General features: G+C 41.3%; 1 protein-coding gene across 1 annotated transcript; it reads left to right on the forward strand.

The window, feature by feature from the left end:
• Window positions 1-5,088: 5,088 nt before the first annotated feature.
• On the forward strand, window positions 5,089-7,599 carry KCNK9 (potassium two pore domain channel subfamily K member 9). The gene is made up of 2 exons (XM_075923075.1): window positions 5,089-5,179; window positions 6,758-7,599. The coding sequence occupies exons 1-2, from the start codon at window positions 5,089-5,091 to the stop codon at window positions 7,597-7,599; spliced, it is 933 nt and encodes a 310-aa protein (XP_075779190.1).
• The last annotated feature ends 14,249 nt before the right edge of the window (window positions 7,600-21,848 follow it).

A 21,848-nucleotide genomic window follows, 5' to 3' on the forward strand; every position in this document is an offset into this window, starting at 1 on the left:
TTGGTTTTTCCCCTTGAATTTATTACACCAATTATCGTTGCTTGCTCAACCTAGGCGATAAGCTGCATAGTCACAGTTACACTTTTGTGTTTGCTAAGTGCTGGTGTTTTAATACTCCAAGCTGTCTTGGGAGTGTTTGTCTTCTCACATGAACTCAGTGTTAATCAAAGAAATTCACCTTGCTGAACAAGTGGGACTTCAAGACGCTAGTATCATGTCTATACTGATCTTTTAGAAGCATGAAAGGAAACTAACCAAGTATTTCTGCTAGAGTGGACAGTGCCGCCCTCCAACTAAGTGGGTTTCCTGTTTCCTTACCCTTAAAAGGACACAGGCAAGTAAAGGAGCAGCCAACTTAATGGCACAAAGCGTCTGTGTCTACACTGGCCACTTATTCCGGAAAATCAGCCGCTTTTCCGGAATAACTTGCCAGCTGTCTACACTGGCCCCTTGAATTTCCGGAAAAGCACTGATGATCTACTGTAAGAAATCAGCCGCTTTTCCGGAAATACTATGTTGCTCCCGTTCGGGCAAAAGTCCGTTTTCCGGAAAACTGTTCCGGAAAAGGGCCAGTGTAGACAGCACAGTAGTGTTTTCCGCAAAAAAGCCCCGATTGCAAAAATGACGATCGGGGCTTTTTTGCAGAAAAGCGCGTCTACATTGGCACGGACGCTTTTCCGGAAAAAGTGCTTTTCCGGAAAAGAATCCTGCCAATGTAGACGCGCTTTTTCCGGAAATACTTGTAACGGAAAACTGTTCCGTTTTAAGCATTTCCGGAAAAGGGTGCCAGTGTAGACGTAGCCAGCAGGTTGTCTCAAGCCTCCCAAGTTACACTCTGCTACGAACAGAGCAACCAAGAGTGTTTAGATCTCACTTGTTTTCCAAAATTGTCCTTAGACATGTTTGCTGTGGAGTCCGGCAGCAACCCCCAGAGTCAGCAAAGGCAAAAACAAGCCAGTGACCCATTTGAGAGGAGGCTGTAGTAATCTATCTGCCTCTCATGCCTAAATCTCTCAACCATTCTGTGTGAGTGTCTGAGGAACCGGACACCTTCCCGATCACTTCAGCCATCGCTGCGGAGGAGACTGCACATGACATAAATTGGCCCAATACAGTAACAACACTTTGAGATGGGAGAGGGAGAAAACTTGTTCATCTTGGCCTCTGAGGATAGAACAAGAAGCAATGGGCTTAAACTGCAGCAAGGGAGGTTTAGGTTGGACATTAGGAAAAAGTTCCTAACTGTCAGGGTAGTCAAACACTGGAATAAATTGCCCAGGGAGGTTGTGGAATCCCCATCTCTGGAGATATTTAAGAGTAGGTTAGATAAATGTCTATCAGGGATGGTCTAGACAGTATTTGGTCCTGCCATGAGGGCAGGGGACTGGACTTGATGACCTCTCAAGGTCCCTTCCAGTCCTAATATTCTATGATTCTATGTTCCTCACCCCTTCATGCCCGGCAGTCTTTCTCCATAGCCAAACCAGGACACAACCAAAGAATTCCATCTGTGAAACAACTGGGCTTAAAAGGAAAATAACAGGTACCGAAGCCACTTTGGCCCCACCATTCAAAGGGAAAGTAATTTGCACACACTTCCTGTTCCATCAGGTAATGTCTGGTAGTGTCGCTTAAAGCTGTCCCTTAAACATTAAGCTTCACTCTCTCCATTCACCAACTCATAGATGTCTGCCTGCTTGTTAGTCTGGCCCTTGCGTTCAGCAGTTCCAGATGTTATAGGAATGGGAGCCTTCTAGGTACCTAGTCTATGTCTAGACTTCAAACTTCTTTCGGAAGAAGCCTTTCCAGAAGAGATCTTCTGGAAAAGCTTATTTCGAAAGAGAGCGTCCACACAGCAAAAGCTCAATGAAAAAGTGATGTGCTTTTTCAAAAGATAGCGTCCACATTGATTGGATGCTATCTCGCATTTCAGTTGTGATTAGTCTGGACGGAGTGGCCACCAGGGCAGCTGAGTTATTCCCTGGAGGCCTCTTCTTTTGAAAGAACTCCCTCTTCTGCATCCAGACATGCTTTTTTCAGAAAAAGGCTTCTTTCTTGTAGGAAGAGGTTTACCACGGTTGGAAAAACCCCTCTGTTCTTTCGACTTTCTGTCGAAAGAACTCAATGGCAACTCAGCATTCTGTTGAAAGAACTCAGAACTCAGCATTCCGGAAAAAATGCTGCAGTGTAAATGCACCCCTAGATAAATATGGCCCTGTTCCACATTAAGGCTTTAGAAGCTGGATTTCTTTCCTGGTTGATCTGACTGCTCAGCTGAGCAGAGCAAAACCTCTTTTTTTCTGGCCACTGGTCATCTCACAGGCAAAATGAGCTTGCTCATATTGAGAATAAGTAGAAACTCTAACCTGGCAGAGGGCCTGTTCTCTCTGCAGGGCTCCTGGTGTAGACATACTGTGTCACCTTTATGGACCTCTTCTTTCTTGTGGATGCCCAAGTTTCCAGGTTTTGTTCTGTCCCTTAGCATCTTAAGTGGAAGTCGTCTCAATATCATGGTCCTAGGGTCCTCTGCATAACTCTCCTCCACCCCTCCCTTCTAAATTCAGTGAAAACAATCTAAGCTGAAAACCTAAAACCATGTGTATTCAGATGTTTTTATTTCTATAACCAGGTTCATTCCAAACCAGTGTCTACCATATCCCAGCTTGTAAGTACTTCTCTTCATAGCTGACTAAAGTTCAGCAGCATTTGTGCTGGGGAAGTTAACAATGGTCTCTAGATACCCTGTTGAAGCAGTCAGCTTCTGCTGTTGAAGCAGTCACTTGTGTCCATTGAGGCTTGAGGTGAGTAAAACTCATCTAGTTGGAGACTGACCTTATCCACTGGAGAAACATTATTTACAGGTAAGAAAAACTATTTGCATTGTGCTTTCGCCTGGCAAACTTTGATCCTCCCTCACTTCTGACCTGGGGCCTCGGAGGGAGTTTGAAATTAAAAGGGACAGTTGTCCTATTTTAAAATTGAGACCCACATTATTAAAAGCTAAGAAACATAACTAGTATAAGTTGCTTTTTGCTGATTTACAGTGTTTATGGCTTGATTCTGCACCACGGAGAGAAATGAGAGTTTTGCCTTCGCTTTGTAAAATTCAGAGCATTTCTGTGTCAATCTCTGAGGCCACAGAACTATGTACACTCCAAGGCCTTGTCTGCACTAGAGAAATACTTTTGCAGATCCTCTTGTATTCATATACCTATTTTACAGGTCTGATTCTGGCTTAAAAAAGGCCTTGTCTGTCCTACATGTTTATGTTCAAACTGTGATGTAATACATGAGATTATATAAGCCTACATTGATGCAGTGAGTACGGACTAATCGTGAAAGTTATGCAGTAGGTATTCTCTTTCTAGATGTGTAATCTTGTGAGAAGTCACCACCTATGTGTGCTTCACTTTTCCTACCTATAGGATGGAGCTACTAATGCTTATCTATCTCACAGGAGTATTGTAAGACTGAATTAATTACGGGATCTGTAAAGTACTTTGAGAAACTCAGATGCTAGATGCTCTGTAAGTGTATAATATTAATGTATTATAATCTTCCTAAATTGTTTCTCATGATCTTTATGGATTAGGATTGGATAATTTCAAAGGAAATCTTTTTTCACCCTTAATTGTTTTCTTTAGAGCCCAAAGTGAAAGCTGTTTCTACCAACTGCCATCTCTGTCACCATCTGGAAAATCACATTTTCTGAAGCTTTCCTCCTCTTTGTCAGCTGTAAATAAAGCTATAAAATGGGAAGATGTCCTTGCTTTAATTAACACCCCTGTAGTTCAAAAGCTGATCTTAGTAATGAGAGGCAATTATAGCCTTTATTGAGGGGTAGTCAGGTGGAACAAATCCAGCATCAATCTCTGGGAGGCATTTATTCCCACAGGAAATTTGGAAGCTGCACTTTGTAAGAGTTGAAAACCAGGCCTGGTACAACAGGTGAATCAATTTGTTCTTTTCATAATCTTAAAAATAACTTGTTTCTGGTTGTTGTTGTTGGCGTTTTTTCCGAGACTTGTTTTTATATCATCATCCAGCTACCAGCAGTTGAGTTAAGAAAGGTTGTTAGTGGCTCTGTGAAGATGCTGTTTCTGGGGATTTTTTCTCCCTCTTTTTTTTAGACCAGTATTTCTTTCTACTTTGCAGGTTGCATGGGATATAGTATTGAGTTCTGGCATCAGTAATCAAGTACAGTATGATTTATTACCGTTACCTGCAGCAGGAGTTAGTTAGCTACTTACATTTCATACTGTGCACATTGCAGTTGGGTAGTTTATGGATCAAGAGACTGACTGAAAATATCAGAGTATGGCTGCAGAGTACTGTCTGGGGAAATGTAAAAAGAAATTCACTCCCACATGGTGGTCCAACAAACCATCTATGTTCCATTTGAAATCCTATTTGGAGGGCTTAAATGGAACATAGGCCAGTAAGTAAACCTTGTACAATATCTCTGTACAGGAGCGAATTTCATACTAAGAGATTCAGTCTGGATAAGTATAAAAAAGTTGAGATGCTTAATCCAGCCCTCCTGAGTTTGTCCTGGACTGGCAAAACGATAAACTAGATGGTTCACTAGGTCATGAACATCTAGGGTGTGTCTATTCAGCAAAGTTATTTCAGAATAACGGCTGTTATTCTGAAATAATTATATGAGTCTACATAGTAATTACACTATTTCAAAATTATTTTGAAATAACGGATGGCTTATTCTGACTTCTGTAAACCTCATTCTATGAAGAATAGTACCTATTCCAAAATAGCTATTTTGAAATAAGGCGTGTGTAGACGCTCCACTTCTGCTATTTTGAAATAGCCCCTCAACAGGGCCATTCTAAGTTATTCCTCCTGGGGCTCTAAATCGAGATAGCATGTCTACATTCGGGAAGCCTGCCTCAAACTAATTTTGAGGCTTCCTTGCAGTGTAGACGTGCTATTTCAAAATAAGCTATTTTGGAATAACTATTGTGGAATAGCTTATTCCAGAATAACTGTGCAGTATAGACATACCCCTATGGAGCTGATGTTTTACACCTATGTATCTCCATTGATTCCAGAACTGTCATATTCCCCAACATAATGGAATGGAGAATAGGATACTTATATTCTGAGAAACCTCTTAGGACTGCAAAACTAGACATGAATTTTGGGAAGATCTTTTTATCTTATGGTATTTTTAGAGCCCTGCAAATCTGTGTATACCAACTTTATATTCATGAGTATCTGTGGACTATATTTGCAAATCACATATTGGATGAGGCTACAAATTTTGTATCTGTGTAGAGCTCTAGGTAGCTTCACATTCCCTCTCTTAGAAGGAAGTGTGGATTTGTGCAACAATGTGGAGTGAAAAAGTTAATGGATCTTTTTCAAATTATAAGAATAGGTTACATTGTTTTGTATAGTTTCTTATTCAGTGGAAACCATTTCTGGCATCCCTACTAATAGAATATGAAACGTATCAGATACCTGGTCCTAGATTAACTAATGTTGTAATTAATGGTCCTAAACATTTCTAGAAATCATAGAAGGAGCTGGGTAAATTGTACATTCTTCTGTAATTAAAAATAGCATTAGTAAGCGTATTTCACCAGTTCGTAGCAGAAGCTTGTTAACATTCTCCCACAAAAGTGGAGAGCTCGGATGTTCTCTGGATACTGCTGAACCAGTCCTGCCAGAGAACACTTATCTTTGAGGTCATCAAAGTTCCCTGACTTTGCAATGGACCAGATTCCAGTGCCAGTTTTGAGGGTTTTTTTTTTTTAAGTCAAGATGAAGATATTCTTTTCCAGTTGTGTCATTTAAGTGTTATGCTAGTGTCATTTTTTAAAATGTCCTGGTGAAGACATTTCATTCCAGTTTTGTAGTTTGAATGTGAAACTATGGACTCCTGCAAATGAACTCTCCATATTTTTTTTGTCATGCATTGTCACCACCCTTCTTCCTTACCACGAACAAGGCTTGTATTTAAATTGGAACACACCTGAAACGGTTCTCCATTCCCTCATCCCTTCTTTTCCGCAAGCACACACACACGCTTCTGGGCTGTGTCTAGATTTGGCATGATTTTCCGGAAATGCTTTTAACGGAAAAGTTTTCCGTTAAAAGCATTTTCGGAACAGAACGTCTAGCTTGGCACGGACGCTTTTCCGCAAAAAAGCCCCGATCGCCATTTTCGTGATTGGGGCTTTTTTGCAGAAAACAAATCTGAGCTGTCTACACTGGCCCTTTTGCACAAAAGTTTTGCGCAAAAGGGACTTTTGCCTAAACGGGAGCAGAATAGTATTTCTGCAAGAAGCACTGATTTCTTACAGTAGGAATTCAGTGCTTTTGCGGAAATTTAAGTGGCCAGTGTAGACAGCTGGCAAGTTTTTCCGGAAAAGCGGCTGATTTTCCGGAAAAACTGGCCAGTCTAGACACAGCCCTAGGGTTTTCATGAGCTACACGATCCCTCTTTTACACTAGGAGCAGTTCATCATGGAAGCGTTCTCATAAACGCCCACCCTGAACGCTTCCACGGCTACTGCATCAAAGAAAGCTGCATTAACGTGGGAACCACTTGTGTCTACCAAAGACTTTGAAAGAGGTCCCTTTGGCTTCTGCAGCAAGGAGAGAATTCTGCCTGGAGAAGACTTTGGGGTTGATAGGGTGTTTTAGCTATTTTTGTTAAAGATGTGTGCTGCTTGTATGGCGAGGAAGCGTTAAGAATTCCTCTCCTTGCTGACTCTCCTGTCTTTTCTTTCTCAAGGTTACGGACATGCCGCCCCGGGGACGGATGCCGGGAAAGCCTTTTGTATGTTCTATGCTGTCCTGGGGATCCCACTGACGCTGGTCATGTTCCAGAGCTTGGGCGAGCGCATGAACACCTTTGTCAAGTACCTCCTGAAACGGATCAAAAAGTGCTGTGGGATGAGGAGCACCGACGTCTCCATGGAAAACATGGTCACTGTGGGCTTCTTCTCCTGCATGGGAACCCTCTGCATTGGCGCGGCAGCCTTTTCTCAATATGAGGAGTGGAGCTTTTTCCATGCTTACTATTACTGCTTTATAACATTGACTACGATAGGGTTTGGTGACTATGTGGCCCTGCAGACCAAAGGGGCCCTCCAAAAGAAGCCAGTCTACGTGGCTTTTAGCTTTATGTACATTCTAGTGGGGTTGACAGTGATAGGGGCATTTCTAAATCTGGTTGTTCTCAGGTTCTTAACCATGAACAGTGAGGACGAGAGACGGGATGCCGAGGAGCGGGCGTCTCTGGCAGGGAACCGCAACAGCATGATTATCCACATCCAAGAGGATGCCCAGCATGTTCGGCCGCGGTACAAGGCCGAAGTCACAGACCTTCAGTCAGTTTGTTCCTGCATGTGTTACAGGTCCCATGAGTATACCAGCCGGATGGTGTCTCACCAAAATTCGTTCAGCTCCAAGCTGAACCCTCAGTACTTTCACTCCATCTCTTACAAGATAGAGGAAATCTCACCAAGCACATTAAAAAACAGCCTTTTCCCATCTCCTGTTAGCTCCATCTCACCTGGGTTGCACAGCTTTACAGATAACCACAGGCTGATGAAAAGGCGAAAGTCCATTTAATGTGATTTGTCTTCTTTTGCTTTACTTGTTTCCCCCAATTACCTTTTTTTGTTTCTTGAGTGAGACAGAGCGAGGCCAAAGGGAATAGAAAAAGCCAGTCCTCCTCTGAGACTCTGCTCTTGAGCATGAAGCATGGATTATTACTGTTCCAGCAAAGTATGCCTTACATTACCCCCTCGGTGGATTTCAGAGGATTCGAGGTGACGTGAAGTGGGTACCAAATCCAAAGTTGCACACAAAGCTGGGAGCCTTCATGTGCCGCTGGCACTCCTGACCTAATAAACTATTTTCCTCTCAAGCAGGTCGTTGTGTGCGTGTGTGAGTGTGTGTTGAGTGTGTGGGTGGGTGTGTGTATGTGCAATTCCACAACTAGTGCCATGTGACAAAAATGCATCAGGTATTAATTTTTTCCCCTTAAAGCAAATGTGTTCCAGCCTGCTTTTAACTTTTAGACTGCTTCCAAAAGAATAGGGGATGGGGGGGAGCCAATTTTTTTGTTTGTTTTTGCCAATTTAAGCATGTGTCATAAGCAGTCAATATACCAGGTGTATCATGATAAAATTTTGAATGCTAGATTTTAGATTGTATTAACATTTTAAAAAAAGAGAGGCAGGAAAAGATGGGTCATTTTAGCTTGCCAGTTCAAAATTAAAAATAAAATAAAATAAAAATAAAGCATGCACTTTGTAAAACTGGTATGCATTATAAAAACACAAGAAAAACTAGCAATGGAATTAATAATCAAAAGCAAATAATATAATTGATTTAACTACATTTACTTTCATCATTTGCGACTGTTCCAACAATTTGTCGTGCAAGTAGAATTTTTTAAAAAGAAACTGGGAAAATTGTTGGAAGAATAGTTTGTTTTTTCTTACTTTGCTCTTATTTATAAAATTTATTACTACGATGATGGGTATTATTTTATTTAAATTTTTGTGCAGCAATTACCTGCATGAATAGGAATTATATTTTTTGGAATGCTTGGATGAGGATGGGTATAAATAGGTGGATGTATATTTTTTTCTTATATAATAGTGACAGGGCATTCCTTGTTTTAAATAAATAAAAAAATGATGATTGTCTCAAAATGCTTTTGATTTGTAAATAGTGGAAAGCCTTTGTTGGTCTCAGGAAGATTTCAAGGAACAGAATCTCAGTTTTTGGCCTACTGGAAACTTGCAGTCGTAGATGTGGTCTTGCCTTTTTGGCTAGTCTGAAACGCATAAGTATGCACCTCTCTGTAGCAAGCACAGTTGCACTCCGGTATTTTGAAGTGTTATACTGGGAGCGGATTGCATTAGCCAGATGGAGTGAAGGCAGATGATATCACTAAGGCCTAGTCTACACGAGGACCTTTGACCAAAATTACCCCCCCCCCCCCCCCGACTGAATTTGTAAATGATGCATCCACGCTACCAAGCCCATTATTCCGGAATAAGGGACCACGGAATTTGAACTCTGTAGTCCTGCCTTTCTTGAGGAATAATGCTATTCCCAAACTTGTAAGTCCGAAATAACATTAGAATGGATGCTCCAGTGCTGCTAATTTGAACTAATTGGCCTCCGGGAGGCCTCCTGCAGCTCCCCAGACTGCTTGCGGGGGCTCTGAGCCCAAGGTAGCACGTTCACACTAATGGAGCCTGCCTCAGACCACATTCGATTCTTCCTTGTAGTGAGGACACACAATTTTGAATTTTTAAAATCGGATGCCCACAACTCGAACTTAGTAAATTTGAAATAATCTTCTCATGTAGACATGGCCTCAGTGAAATTGTTCCTTTGAAATCATCCATCACTTAACTAATGATCTGAACAAAACTGACTTTACAGAACCAAATTCTAGGTCCTGGTCCGACTTTCACTGGTGATAGTGGAAGTTTGTATAGATTAATATATAATCAAGATACGGCTCACAGGGAACTTTTTCTTTGTGTTCAATGGAGGCAGGACTAGTACCCATATCAGGATATAGTGGTGCGTATCAATTAACAATCCTACCTTTTAAAATGCTTCAGAGTTAATTCAATGTAGAAAAAGAATTATTTATCTGGCACAAATCATCTCTCTTGCTGATTACACTAGTATATTCTTTCCATGTAAAAGCAATAACTTCCCCTATGTAGTTCTAATGTAGCAGAATAATATGTTTTCCCAAATTCATGCAAACCTCCATTTCAGATCTGACCTCAACAGCTGTGCATGCCAATGGTTTATTTGTCAAGGGTATTAATAGCAGAAGATAGCAATGACCTCTGCTTTCAACTCTCTTCTCCTTGGCTTTTATCATTCAGTAAAGTCAAAGCCTGTAATTTCAGTGTGTTATGACACACAAGTATCCACAGCTTTATATGACTTCCTCTGGGAATTTCTGATAAATCATGCTGGCATTGTGCACTAAATCCTCCCATAACATGAATGAAATACTAAAATAGCGTTCTGAGTGACCATGGCACTGAAATGAACATTTTAGAATAAATTATGGGAAATATGTTTTTATTTAGGGTGAATGGGTATTGTGTATACTTAATTAATAAGCCTGCTAGTGACATGTTCTAAGTACCCAATAGACTCGAAGAACTATATGATGGTAGAGGCTTTGAAACCAGTAGCCATTTGGAAAGCAGTCTTTGCATTCTGTGATCCATCTCTAGGATAACCAACCTGACATCTGTTTCAAGATGTATCAGTCTTCTGAGACTCATTATTACATCTGTTTTTGTTTGTGAAGCTATTCTAAGAGCCTTCCAAAAGTGAAACTGATTGTGGTCCTCTTTTGCCATGAAAGAATAATTTGCATGTATACAATGAGCATATCTGGTATATATATTAGGAATCCAAGAAAATCAACAAAAGTTTGTTTGACCAAGCCGTAAAAGTTCAAACTCTGCTTGTATTTGAGGAGGGGAATTTGGCCTGGTGAACTTTTTTCAAAAACATCAAAAAAGTTTTACAAATGTTGTTCTTTAAGAACAATTTTGTGGATTTTTTTATTAAGGGGGGGAAATCTCTTTTTTCACCAAATGGAACTAAATTGTCAAAATTGTTTTGAATTTTAGAAATTCAAAGTTGTAATGTGTTATAACGGATAAGTTACACATTTTCCCATCTGAAATTCAGATTAGAAATAAAGTGCACATTTTTAACAGTAAGGGGAATTAACCATTAGAACAACTTACATGGAAGTGGTAGGTTCTTCATCATCTGAGGTTTTTTTTTTTAATATCAAGACCGTCTCTGTCTTTTTAAAAGATATGCTATAGCTGAACCAGAAGTTATAGCTTAGGTTCAGGAATTATTGTGTCTAATTCCTATGGCCTGTGTTATGAAAGAGGACTAGATAATTATAACTCCTTTTTAACTTTAAATCTCTGAATGTAAAGAGAGAGAGTGTGCATTGTGAAACACTATTTAGACAGAAGGTGTTTATGTGCCTTAGGATATATTTTTCTGCCTGAAAGATCTTCAGTTCTGTCCAAAAATCTTTCTGGTGTTCTTATCTTAAATACAATCTTCATGGCTCTTTGTTTACAGTTTGAAGTCAGTCCCCTATACAGAATCTTTATAAGACCCCTTTTGTATGAGCATTTTTAGAATAGTTACCTGAATTTTCTTATCTGTGGGTTCATGCCCCTCTTGAGGTGGAGGAAAATGTAGGCTTGTGTTTTGTGATAGATGCTCTGATACTCAGTGACAAGAGGTGCATTGGGTAGAGAAAGCAGGGGACAGCTGAAGGATGCAGTCCCAGAATCAAGCAGTAAATGTGAAACCTTGAGTAATGCACCCATGCCTCTTCCTGTGAGACAAAAGGGAGAAATAGCTGGGGCATAAAATGTCCAGGTGATTTCCTGGTCACTGCTGGTAGCTGGCTCAACATAGGGTGTGTCTAGACTACAGGGTTTTGTCAACAAAAGTGGGCTTTTGTCGACAAAACTATACCCGAGAATACACTATCGCTGTGTTCTGTTGACAGTAAGTCAACAGAATGAGGCTGTTTTGTCGACAGCAGTAAACCTCATTCTATAAGGAATAACGCTTTTTTTGATAGTTGAAAAAAGGCACTATTGCATGCAAACTGTGCTTTTTCGAAAGAGAGCGTCTAGACTGTCGACAGTACTGGTTGTAGTCTAGACGCTCTTTTTTGACGGAGGCTTTGTCGACAGTATCTGTCGACAAAGCCTCTGTCAAAAAAGGCTTGCAGTCTAGACGTACCTGTAGAGTAGTCCACATACTGCTTTAAGCCTGCCTAGGAACAGACCAGTGTATATTGGGGTAGAATACAGGGAAGTATGAAGATAGATTAAAGCCATCTTGGCATTATCCCTTCCTGGACTGTGTCGAATAGTCTTCAAATTGCAGCTCAAAATCTGGGTCTTTTTGTGAACATATTTCAACTCATGGGCTATGTTTGCATACTATTTTTGCATGTCTATTTTTAACCCTCCATTCTTAGTTATTTATGGAGAAGGAAAGGATGTAATTGATGACCCAAAGAAGGTTGAGGTGTTTAATGCCTATTCAGCTTTAGTCTTTGCTAAAAGGTTAATGACAGCTGGATACTCAACACAATTAAAATTGACGACAAGGAGAAAGGAATGTAAGCCAACATACAGAAAAACAGGTTACAGAATATTTAGATAAGTTGGATGCATTCCATCCAGCAAGGCCCAAAGGAAATCATTTTAGGGTACTTAAGGAACTAGCTGAAGCAACATTAGAACCATTAGCAATTATCTTTGAGAACTCATGAAGGACAGTAAGGTCCCAGAAAACTGGAGAAGGGCAAACATAGCGCTTGTCTTTTGAAAGGGAAACAAGAAAGACCTGGAGTATTATAGACATATCAGCCTGACTTTGATACCTGGAAAAGTACTAGAACAAATCATTCAATAGTCAGCTTGTAAGCACTTGGAGGATAGTAAGACTATAAGAAATGGTCAGTATGGATTTGTCAAGAACAAATCTGGCCAAACCAAACTAATTTTCTGCTGTAAACACTTGAAAAACAACAAATAGTCTTGCAGCACTTTAGAGACCAACAAAAAATGTAGATGCAAGACTATTTGTTATTTAGCGGTTTTCAAATATCTAAAAGGGTGTCACAAGGAGGAAGGAGAAAATTTGTTCCTCTTGGTTTCTGAGGACAGAACAAGGAGTAATGGGCTTAAAGTGCAGCAGGGGAGGTTTAGATTGGACATTAGGAAAAAATTCCTAACTGTCAGGGTGGTCAAATATTGGAATAAATTGCCAAGGGAGGTGGTGGAATCTCCCTCTCTGGAGATATTTAAGAACAGGTTAGATAGACATCTGTCAGGGATGGTGTAGACAGAGCTTGGTCCTGCCTTGAGGGCGGGGGGCTGGACTCGATGACCTCTTGAGGTCCCTTCCAGTCCTATTATTCTATGATTTTATGATTCTATGATTTTTTAATTTTTTTTTGGTTACAGACTAACATTGCTACCCCTCTCATATTGGCCTGGTGGATGGGTGTGGAGGGGGAGCAGTAGAAGAGAGATATCTTGATTTTAGAAAGGCTTTTGATACACGCCACATGGCATACTCATAATCAAACTAAGGAAATGTGGGTTAGATAAAATTACTATGAGATAGTTTTTGCAAATGGGCGAAAGACCATACTCAAAGAATAATTTTCAGTGGTTTGTAATGGGCTTAATCTGCAGCAAGGGAGATTTAGGTTAGATATTAGGAAAACCTTTCTAACTACAGAATAGACTTCCCGAGAAGGTTGTGGAATCCCCATTATTTGTTTACTTGATCTTACCTCAGCACAGGAGGCTGGATTTGATGTCTTATTGAAGTCCCTTCCAACCCTAGATTTCTAGGTTTCTATGCTACATGGTTGATCGCCCAAATCACACGACACTGTTTCTGTTCCCTGATTGGTTAACTGAAAATTTTGTAAAGAGGATGGGGAAGAATCAAAGTGATTTTATGATGGATGCCCAAACACTTCCCACATAAATCTTCACATGAGCATTCTCACACAGAAAACCTCACTTGTACTCACATCAACAAACATCATTGACAATAAAACCATAACAATGACATCTAATTAAATACCCTTTGGAATGCTTTCTTTGGACATATTTGTCCAGTGTTGTGTGTGGAAGCCATATTCCCTTGGCAAATTTAGGCCTGGATTGAACCAGGGCAGTGGTTTTCAAACCTTCTTTCCCTTGACCCAGTTGAAGGAAATTGTTGATGTCTTTGTGACCCAAAATAATTTAACTGGAGTGTGGGCTTGGGATTCGGGATGAGGAGGAGAGATTTGGGCTGTAAGAGGAAGCTCTGGCTTTGGGGGCATGGGCAGGGCTGTGGCAGGAGGGGCTTCCCTTGAGAGGCTCCCCGTCAGTGGGGCAGTGGTGGTGCTAAGGCAGCTTCCTGCCTCCTAGCACCACAGATCTTGTTGCACCCAGAAGCAGCCGGCAGCAGGTTCCCAGATAACGGGAGTGTGGAGCTAGTGCTCATGACAGGGGCAGTGCACGGAGCCCTGTGCGCTCTTCCCCTCTAGGTGCCAGGCCTGTTGTTAGCCACTTCTAGAGTGCAGCACAATTTGCAGTGCCAGGGTAGGCAGGAACGCTGCCTTAGCACCCCACTGCTCACCTGACCCCCCTGCAGCAGCGAGACCCAGTGCCTGACATTCCATGACCCACTGCTAGGTCACAACCTCTAGTTTGAAAACCACTGAACTAGGGGAAGCATTATGTAGAAAACAATCATGCCGAAATAAACCAAATCCTGCTTGCCTGACTTCCATGAGAATTTCCATTGACTTTGGGTGTGGGTGGGGAGAGGAATTAATGATAACATTCAGCCTGTAAAGGGTGAGAGACATTTCTGATATGTCTTTTCCATCCCTTGCTTTTTTCTCTCACTCTATTTTCATTGTACAGAATCTGTTGTTTCTCCCTAGATTTTTTTTTTTTAATTCCAAAAGAAACAAAACCACTAGCTTTATCCTCCTACCCTTGAAATTGCTGCATGGAAAACTTTGTTGAGATACAAGCGTGCAGTCATGGAGTTAATTACAAGAAGACTTCGTAATACTCAAAATAACTAAACAGTGTCTTTACAGCACAAAGGGTATGTCTACACTACCCCGCTAGTTCGAACTAGCGGGGTAATGTAGGCATACCGCACTTGCAAATGAAACCCGGGATTCGAATTTCCCGGGCTTCATTTGCATAAGCCGGCCGGCGCCATTTTTAAATGCCGGCTCGTTCGAACCCCGTGCCACACGGCTACACGCGGCACGGGGTTCGAACGAGCCGGCATTTAAAAATGGTGCCGGCCGGCTTATGCAAATGAAGCCCGGGAAATTCAAATCCCGGGCTTCATTTTCAAGTGCGGTATGCCTACATTACCCCGCTAGTTCGAACTAGCGGGGTAGTGTAGACATACCCATAGAGACTTGCATGATCATTTGGTAATGCATTCTCATTTTCAGGTGCCTCTTTTCTCCCACTCCTCCACATTATTAAGCATTAGAAATAGAAATAAATCAGATTAGTCTATTTATGTCACACCAATGCGCTCTTTATCAAAACAACACAATTTTAGCTCCCCACGGTCGACTTTGATTTTTTTCTCTTTGATGATAATATGTAATATGATAGGATAATAGGGTTGTTATATAATCAGTTTGATCAGTGCAGGCCTGAAATAGCTTTGACTGAGCATACTGTGATATGGAAATAAGAGAGAAAACTTAACAGAATAGAGCAGGCATAACCCTACACTTAGTCTTTTATTACTATGTAAGAAATGCACTGGCTGATTTAACTGGGGCTGCTTTCCTAGGACTTTGTGAGGAAAAAACTCAGAGGGGTAGGCTGGGTTAGTCTGTAACTTTAAAAACAAAGAGTAGTCCTATGCACCTTAGCCCTGGTCTGCACTATTTTGAAATAACTCCCCTTATTTTGAAATAACAAGCGGAGCATTCACACCAAGCCTATTATTTTGAAATAAGGGGTTTGTTATTTTGAAATAATAACTCCTGCTTTCTGTGAGGAATAATGTTTATTTTGAAATAGCAGTAGTGTGGTCACGCCACTGCCAGAGTTATTCAAAGTAATTACTCCCCAGTGCTTCCTGGGGCTCTAAGTTGAGGTAGCATATCCACAATAATGGAGTTTGCCTCCGACTAATTTCGAGGCTTCCCTGAAATGTGGACACGCTATTTCCAAATAGTTATTTTGGGAGTTATTATTTCGAAATAAGTTATTTTGAAATAATTTCCTAGTGTAGCCATGTATGCCTTAGAGACTAACCAAAATATATAGAATCATGAACTTTTGTGGGCAAAACCCACTTCATCAGATGAACTGGAGTGGAAATCACAGACACTAAGGCTACGTCTAGACTGGCATGATTTTCTGCAAATGCTTTTAATGGAAAAGTTTTTCTGTTAAAAGCATTTGTGGAAAAGAGCGTCTAGATTGGCACAGACGCTTTTCCGCAAAAGCACTTTTCGCGGAAAAGCGTCCGTGCTAATCTAGATGCGGTTTTGCACAAGAAAGCCCCGATCGCCATTTTCACGATCGGGCCTTTTTTGGGCAAAACAATACCGTGTTGTCTACACTGGCCCTCTTGTGCAAAAGCATTTGCGCAAGAGGGCTTTTGCCCGAACGGGAGCAGCATAGTATTTCCCCAAGAACACTGACAATCTTACATGAGATCGTCAGTGTTCTTGCAGAAATTCAAATGGCCAGTGTAGACAACTGGTGAAGTTTTTCCACAAAAGCAGCTGCTTTTGCAGAAAAACTAGCCAATCTAGATGCAGCCTAAGAGAGATAACAGCAGGAAAAGTACCTGTCAGTTGTAGGACCTGTGTTATTGAGGCTAATTAAGTGGGCTGGATGTGGAAATTAAAGGCAGGAGCAATTGGCACCAACCAGTTAATGTCCTTGTTCAAGCCCAGGGTAACAATGTCAAATCTGTAGATGAATTCCAGTTCTGAAGACTCTCCCTGTAATTGGGTAGTGAAATTCCTTTGAAGAAGAATGGCTACCTTTAAATCCATGATTGAGTGACCAGGAAGGTCAAAATGTTCCCATACAACTTTGTATGCCTCAGAGGGGTAGCTATGTTAGTCTGTAACTTTAAAACTAATGAGTAGTCCTGTAGCACCTTAGAGAGTAAGAAAAATATATATAGTATCAAGAGCTTTTGTGGGCAAAACCCATTTCCTCTCTGCTTATCTGAGGAAGTGGATTTTGCCTGTGAATGCTCATGATACTGTGTGTGTGTGTGTGTGTGTGTGTGTGTGTGTGTGTGTGTGTGTGTTACTCTCTAAGGTGCTACAGGACTACTCATTTTTTAAAGGTTTATATATGTTACCATTTCTGATGTCTGATTTGTTTGTGAGGTTTTCAGAGATGCCTGCAGTACAGCGTTTTTAAGGAGACAGCTATGAAAGGCAACTTCGGATGCTGTGCCGGGACATTGAAATAGCTTCTAGGTTATTAACAAAAGGAAAAGATGAATATTAAGCTGAGCAAAAGACTTTTTTCTGCATGGACACCTCTGTAACAGATCATTTAGAGCCAAATAAGTTAAAATAAGAAGAAAGTGACTAAGTTAATCTATTGTATTGTAGGTCATCTTGTTAGTTATCCTAATCCTTTGACTGAAAGAGTACCGGGACAATAACCACCAATCCTAAGAATTAAGTCTTGGCAAGGTAATTTATCTTTTTCTCTGAAAGATTTGAAAGCTTTTGTTCCTGGTAATATAAAAAAGGCATCATTAGATGGTAAAAGCTAGAAAGTGCAATCAATGGAACTAGAACTGGGGAATGGACATGATTTGTTATGTGGAGGCTGGAGGATGGAATTATGATGGAAATAGCCCATAGTAGAGGTTTATGGTATGATTTTACTTTGTATATAATTCCCATTAATATTGGGGTCTAATTAAGACACACATTTAGTGCCTTTACTGGGGAAGTCAGAACAGAATGATATGCTGGAATGTGTCCATTACACTAATGTTATGGCCTTTTTAATGCATATTTTAATGAGTGGCTATTATTAACTGGAATATTAACCAAATTACATTCAGAATCACAGTGTTGCTAATTTTCAGCTAAGGGTGTATAATAGCCCCAGACTCACAAAAGACAGGTTGCCTGTTATTACCTGCCTGCCATCCAACCTCACCATTAAGCTTCTTTTTAGAAAACTCAGCTAGATAAACCACATGGAAAGGGTGAGACACCATCAAGATACATGGAAGGCAAAACAGGTAGCATGACACTGGACACAGAGGGATTGATTATAGATGGCAGGCAGGGTGGGACCCTGTTGGTATGTAATCAGAACTCAGAGACTGAATTAAAGCCCCCAAAACTGAATTTACCCCTTGCTGGAATGTAACCAGGATGGTGGAGGAATTTGCATCTGGACAGGAACCAATGACACAGAAATAAAGATCTCAAGCAGGAGGTTTGAGCACAAATGTAATTTCCAGGGGAAATCCTAATGGAGAGGTTCTGAGGGCAGCAGTTGTGTGTTTTGCCTCACAGAAGCCCAGTTCTGTGTGGTGTTCCCTACACTGCACCTTGCAGAGCTAACCCCTGTCTGAGGTATAATTTTCTCTTCCAGGAAGGAATAGAGTCCAGAGTTGGTCTGTTTCTGTGAGCTGGTTAACATCATCTTCCTCTCCACAAAGAAAATCTCCCCATCCCAAATTGCGGATTGAATTCTGGACCAGAGGCCAACAGGGAGGCTCCTTTAGGCACTGCCCCTCTCCAGCGGGTCCAAGATGGTAGACAAGGAGAATCATGGACGATCAAGAGCGCCATCTGGATGGTCTTGACCATTGTAGGTCTACTGAGATGCATAGTGTTAGATGGCCAAACTCTTTGCCTACTTTGTGGGGTGCAGATTCTACCCGACAATTAGACATTACAGAGCAAAGAGGCTGGAAGTTGTTGAGTTTCCTGTCCCTGTTGAGTATAGAAAAATCTTGCCTATAGAAAGTAGGAATTGAAAAGACGTAATGAATCATCTGTCCCATCTCTTTACCAAGGCAGCATTGTTCCTTGCAATACAGTATACAACTGTATGTTGTTGTGAGGATCCTATATTCCTTACTGAGGCTGTAGCTCAGTAAAGAACCCAATTACATGGATTCTGGGGGATTTAAGAACATAAGAACAGCCGTACTGGGTCAGACCAAAGGTCCATCTAGCCCAGTATCCTGTCTGCCAACAGTGGCCAGTACCAGGTGCCCCAGAGAGGGTGGACCGAAGACAATGGTCAGTGATTTGTCTCCTGCCATCCTTCTCCAGCCTCTGACAAACAGAGGCCAGGGACACCAATTCTATCCCCTGGCTAATAGCCTTTTATGGACCTAACCTCCATGAAATTATCTAGCTTCTCTTTAAACTCTGTTATAGTCCTAGCCTTCACAGCCTCCTCTGGCAAGGAGTTCCACAGGTTGACTACACGCTGTGTGAAGAAGAACTTTCTTTTATTCGTTTTAAACCTGCTACCCATTAACTTTTCATCTGGTGTCCTCTAGGTCTTCTATTATGGGAACTAATAAATAACTTTTCTTTATTCACCCTCTCCATACCACTCATGCTTTTATATATCTCTATCATATCCCCCCTCAGTCTCCTCTTTTCTCAACTGAAGAGTCCCAGTCGCTTTAACCTCTCCTCATATGGGACCCGTTCCAAACCCCTAATCATTTTAGTTGCCCTTTTCTGAACCCTTTCCAAGGCCAAAATATCTTTTTTGAGGTGAGGAGACCACATCTGTGCACAGTATTCAAGATGTGGGCATACCATAGTTTTATACAGAGGCGGTAAGATATTTTGGGTCTTATTTTCTATCCCTTTCTTTAATAATTCCTAGCATCCTATTTGCCTTTTTGACCGCCGCTGCACACTGTGTGGAAGTTTTCTGAGAACTGTCCACGATAATTCCAAGATCTCTTTCCTGATTTGTCGTAGCCAAATTAGCCCCCAGGAAGACTTAAGTGCTTTGCTTAAATGGGGGCCTGAAGAACAGTGACCTCCCGTTGAGGTCAGTGGGAATTTTTCCTCAGCATGGTTTATCCTCAAAAGCCCTAGATACATAATTTTCCTGGAAATGTTTGCTCCCTTGTTCCTTTCCAAAAATATAAATACTCATTTGTTTCTCCAAAATTGCTGCAAAACTTAATGAAAGGTGTATAATTACATAGACACTGGAGTGATTCATGTGTACAAGTCAGTGCGTCTTAGGAGAGGCTGTAGCATGGAATGTGAATTCAGAAAACTGAATTCTTGATTCTGATAACACTCACACAGGTAATGCCACATGTTTCAGCTGAGTTACTCCTAGCTGACAAAGCAGTAAGAGAGACTAGGATCAGGCTCTGAAAACGTAAAAGGTTTGGATTTGGAGTTGGCATATTTGGTGCTGATAAGTAGATGCTTGGGAAAGAAAGGGTTACTTTAAGTAAAGGGGATTATACTGGTGTAAAAAAGAGAGGAATCTGACCCAATGGGTCTAATTTTGGTCTCATGGTTGTTTTACGCTGGAGTAACCCAGTTGATTTGAATTCAATCTAGTGTTACCGAGATCAGAATGTGGCCAAATCTCTATATACAATTAGCTCTGGTCTACACTAGACCACACAGGTCGACTTAAGGTATGCAACTGTAGCTATGCAAAATGCCTTGGTGGCATCCACTCCTGTCCACTTCCCTTACTTCTCGCAGAACAAGGAGTACCAGATGCCAGTAGGAAGCTGCCCTCAGCATTCGATTTAGGGGGTCTATATTGAATGCTAGAAGATCGACCTCTGGAGGGTCGATCTTCGTGCAAGTGTAGACATGCCCTTAATGTCTCACATTGAGGCTAGGTCTACGCTGTCGGGTTTTATCGGAAAAAGCAACGCAAATTGCACTCTACAATTTGCACCATTTTTTCCGATTGTTTTTCCAGAAGAGGCTCCAGAAGAGGAATACAGGGCTCCCCGAAAGAGTGTGTTTGCTCTTTCATGGAAAAAAGTGGACAAAGTGTTCCTTGGATATGGCAGGAGTTTTCCGGGATACCAGCGGTATCCTGGAAACACCCTGCAGTGCAGACATAGCCTAAGTGTCCTTCCCAATCAACAGCACCATAGAAAGTCCTAAAGAAAACTAAACACCCAAGCTGTATAACTTGGGCTGCAGTGTTTTTGCTTTATAATCCTGGAATCCTGGCAACAAATCTATTTAGCTAATTTTAGGATGGCAACATTATCCCTGGAGCCTGCAGTCTCCAGTCATCTCTCCTTCTGTGAATGTGACAGATGAATATTGTAATTAACAAAAATCCCAATGTGCTTCATTTTTACTTAATTTTCTTGTCAGCCTTCCTCCACCTTGCATCCTGACCATGTGTGGAGTACTGCCACACATCAACGCCCACAAGAGATTAAAAAAAATTAATGGTACAATTGTGTCGGTAATTAATATTCACAGTTCCAAGCTGTGTTGTCTGGGCTCACTTTGAGAAATGCAGAACAAACAGCAGCACGAAGGAATTTATCATTGCTGGCTAATTCACCAGTGCATCTAAGCAAGCATAATAATTGAAACGGTGCTCCCCAATGCATCTTTTTCATGAGCCAGTCCTGATTCTGCTGGTCTGGCTTTGCAAGCTTCTCCATGTGCCAGATAAATAATTCATCAGTCATTCCTCCACCAACACCACGGTGGGATGGGTCCATTTTATAGACAGGGCCACTGTTTGACTTTTTCTGTGGACAGCATCCCTGCCTACCTCTGGCTAATTCATTAGCTTGCCATTTAACAGAAGCATATTAACAACCAGGATCATTGCATGCTGTACTTTCCCCCATTCTGTATTAATGAAGAGCATTATATTACAGAAAAGCACGCTGGGGAAGAAAATGTTCCACTCTGATTGTTACTGACAAAAGAAATATATAGATTGATTGAAACCAAAAACAAGGGAATCAAAATGGAAATGCCATTTGCACAGACCTGCCCATGGGCTGCCTACTTACAGTTTGATTAGATGTGATTTGCAGGCCCAGAGGACAAGATATTTTAGTTTGTGGAGGGAGGGAAGTGAAAGCAACAAACACGTAGGTAGGAAGGCTCCGGATGAGAGAGGTTCAACCTATAATACTAGAAGGCCAGCATGGTCTAGGGGCAATGTGAGAGGACTAATTATAGCTTTTCCACTGACTTGTTGTGTGACCTCAGCTTTGTCAGTAAACCT

The sequence above is a fragment of the Pelodiscus sinensis genome, chromosome 2 (genome assembly GCF_049634645.1).
Source record: "Pelodiscus sinensis isolate JC-2024 chromosome 2, ASM4963464v1, whole genome shotgun sequence".
NCBI classification, from domain to species: domain Eukaryota; kingdom Metazoa; phylum Chordata; order Testudines; family Trionychidae; genus Pelodiscus; species Pelodiscus sinensis.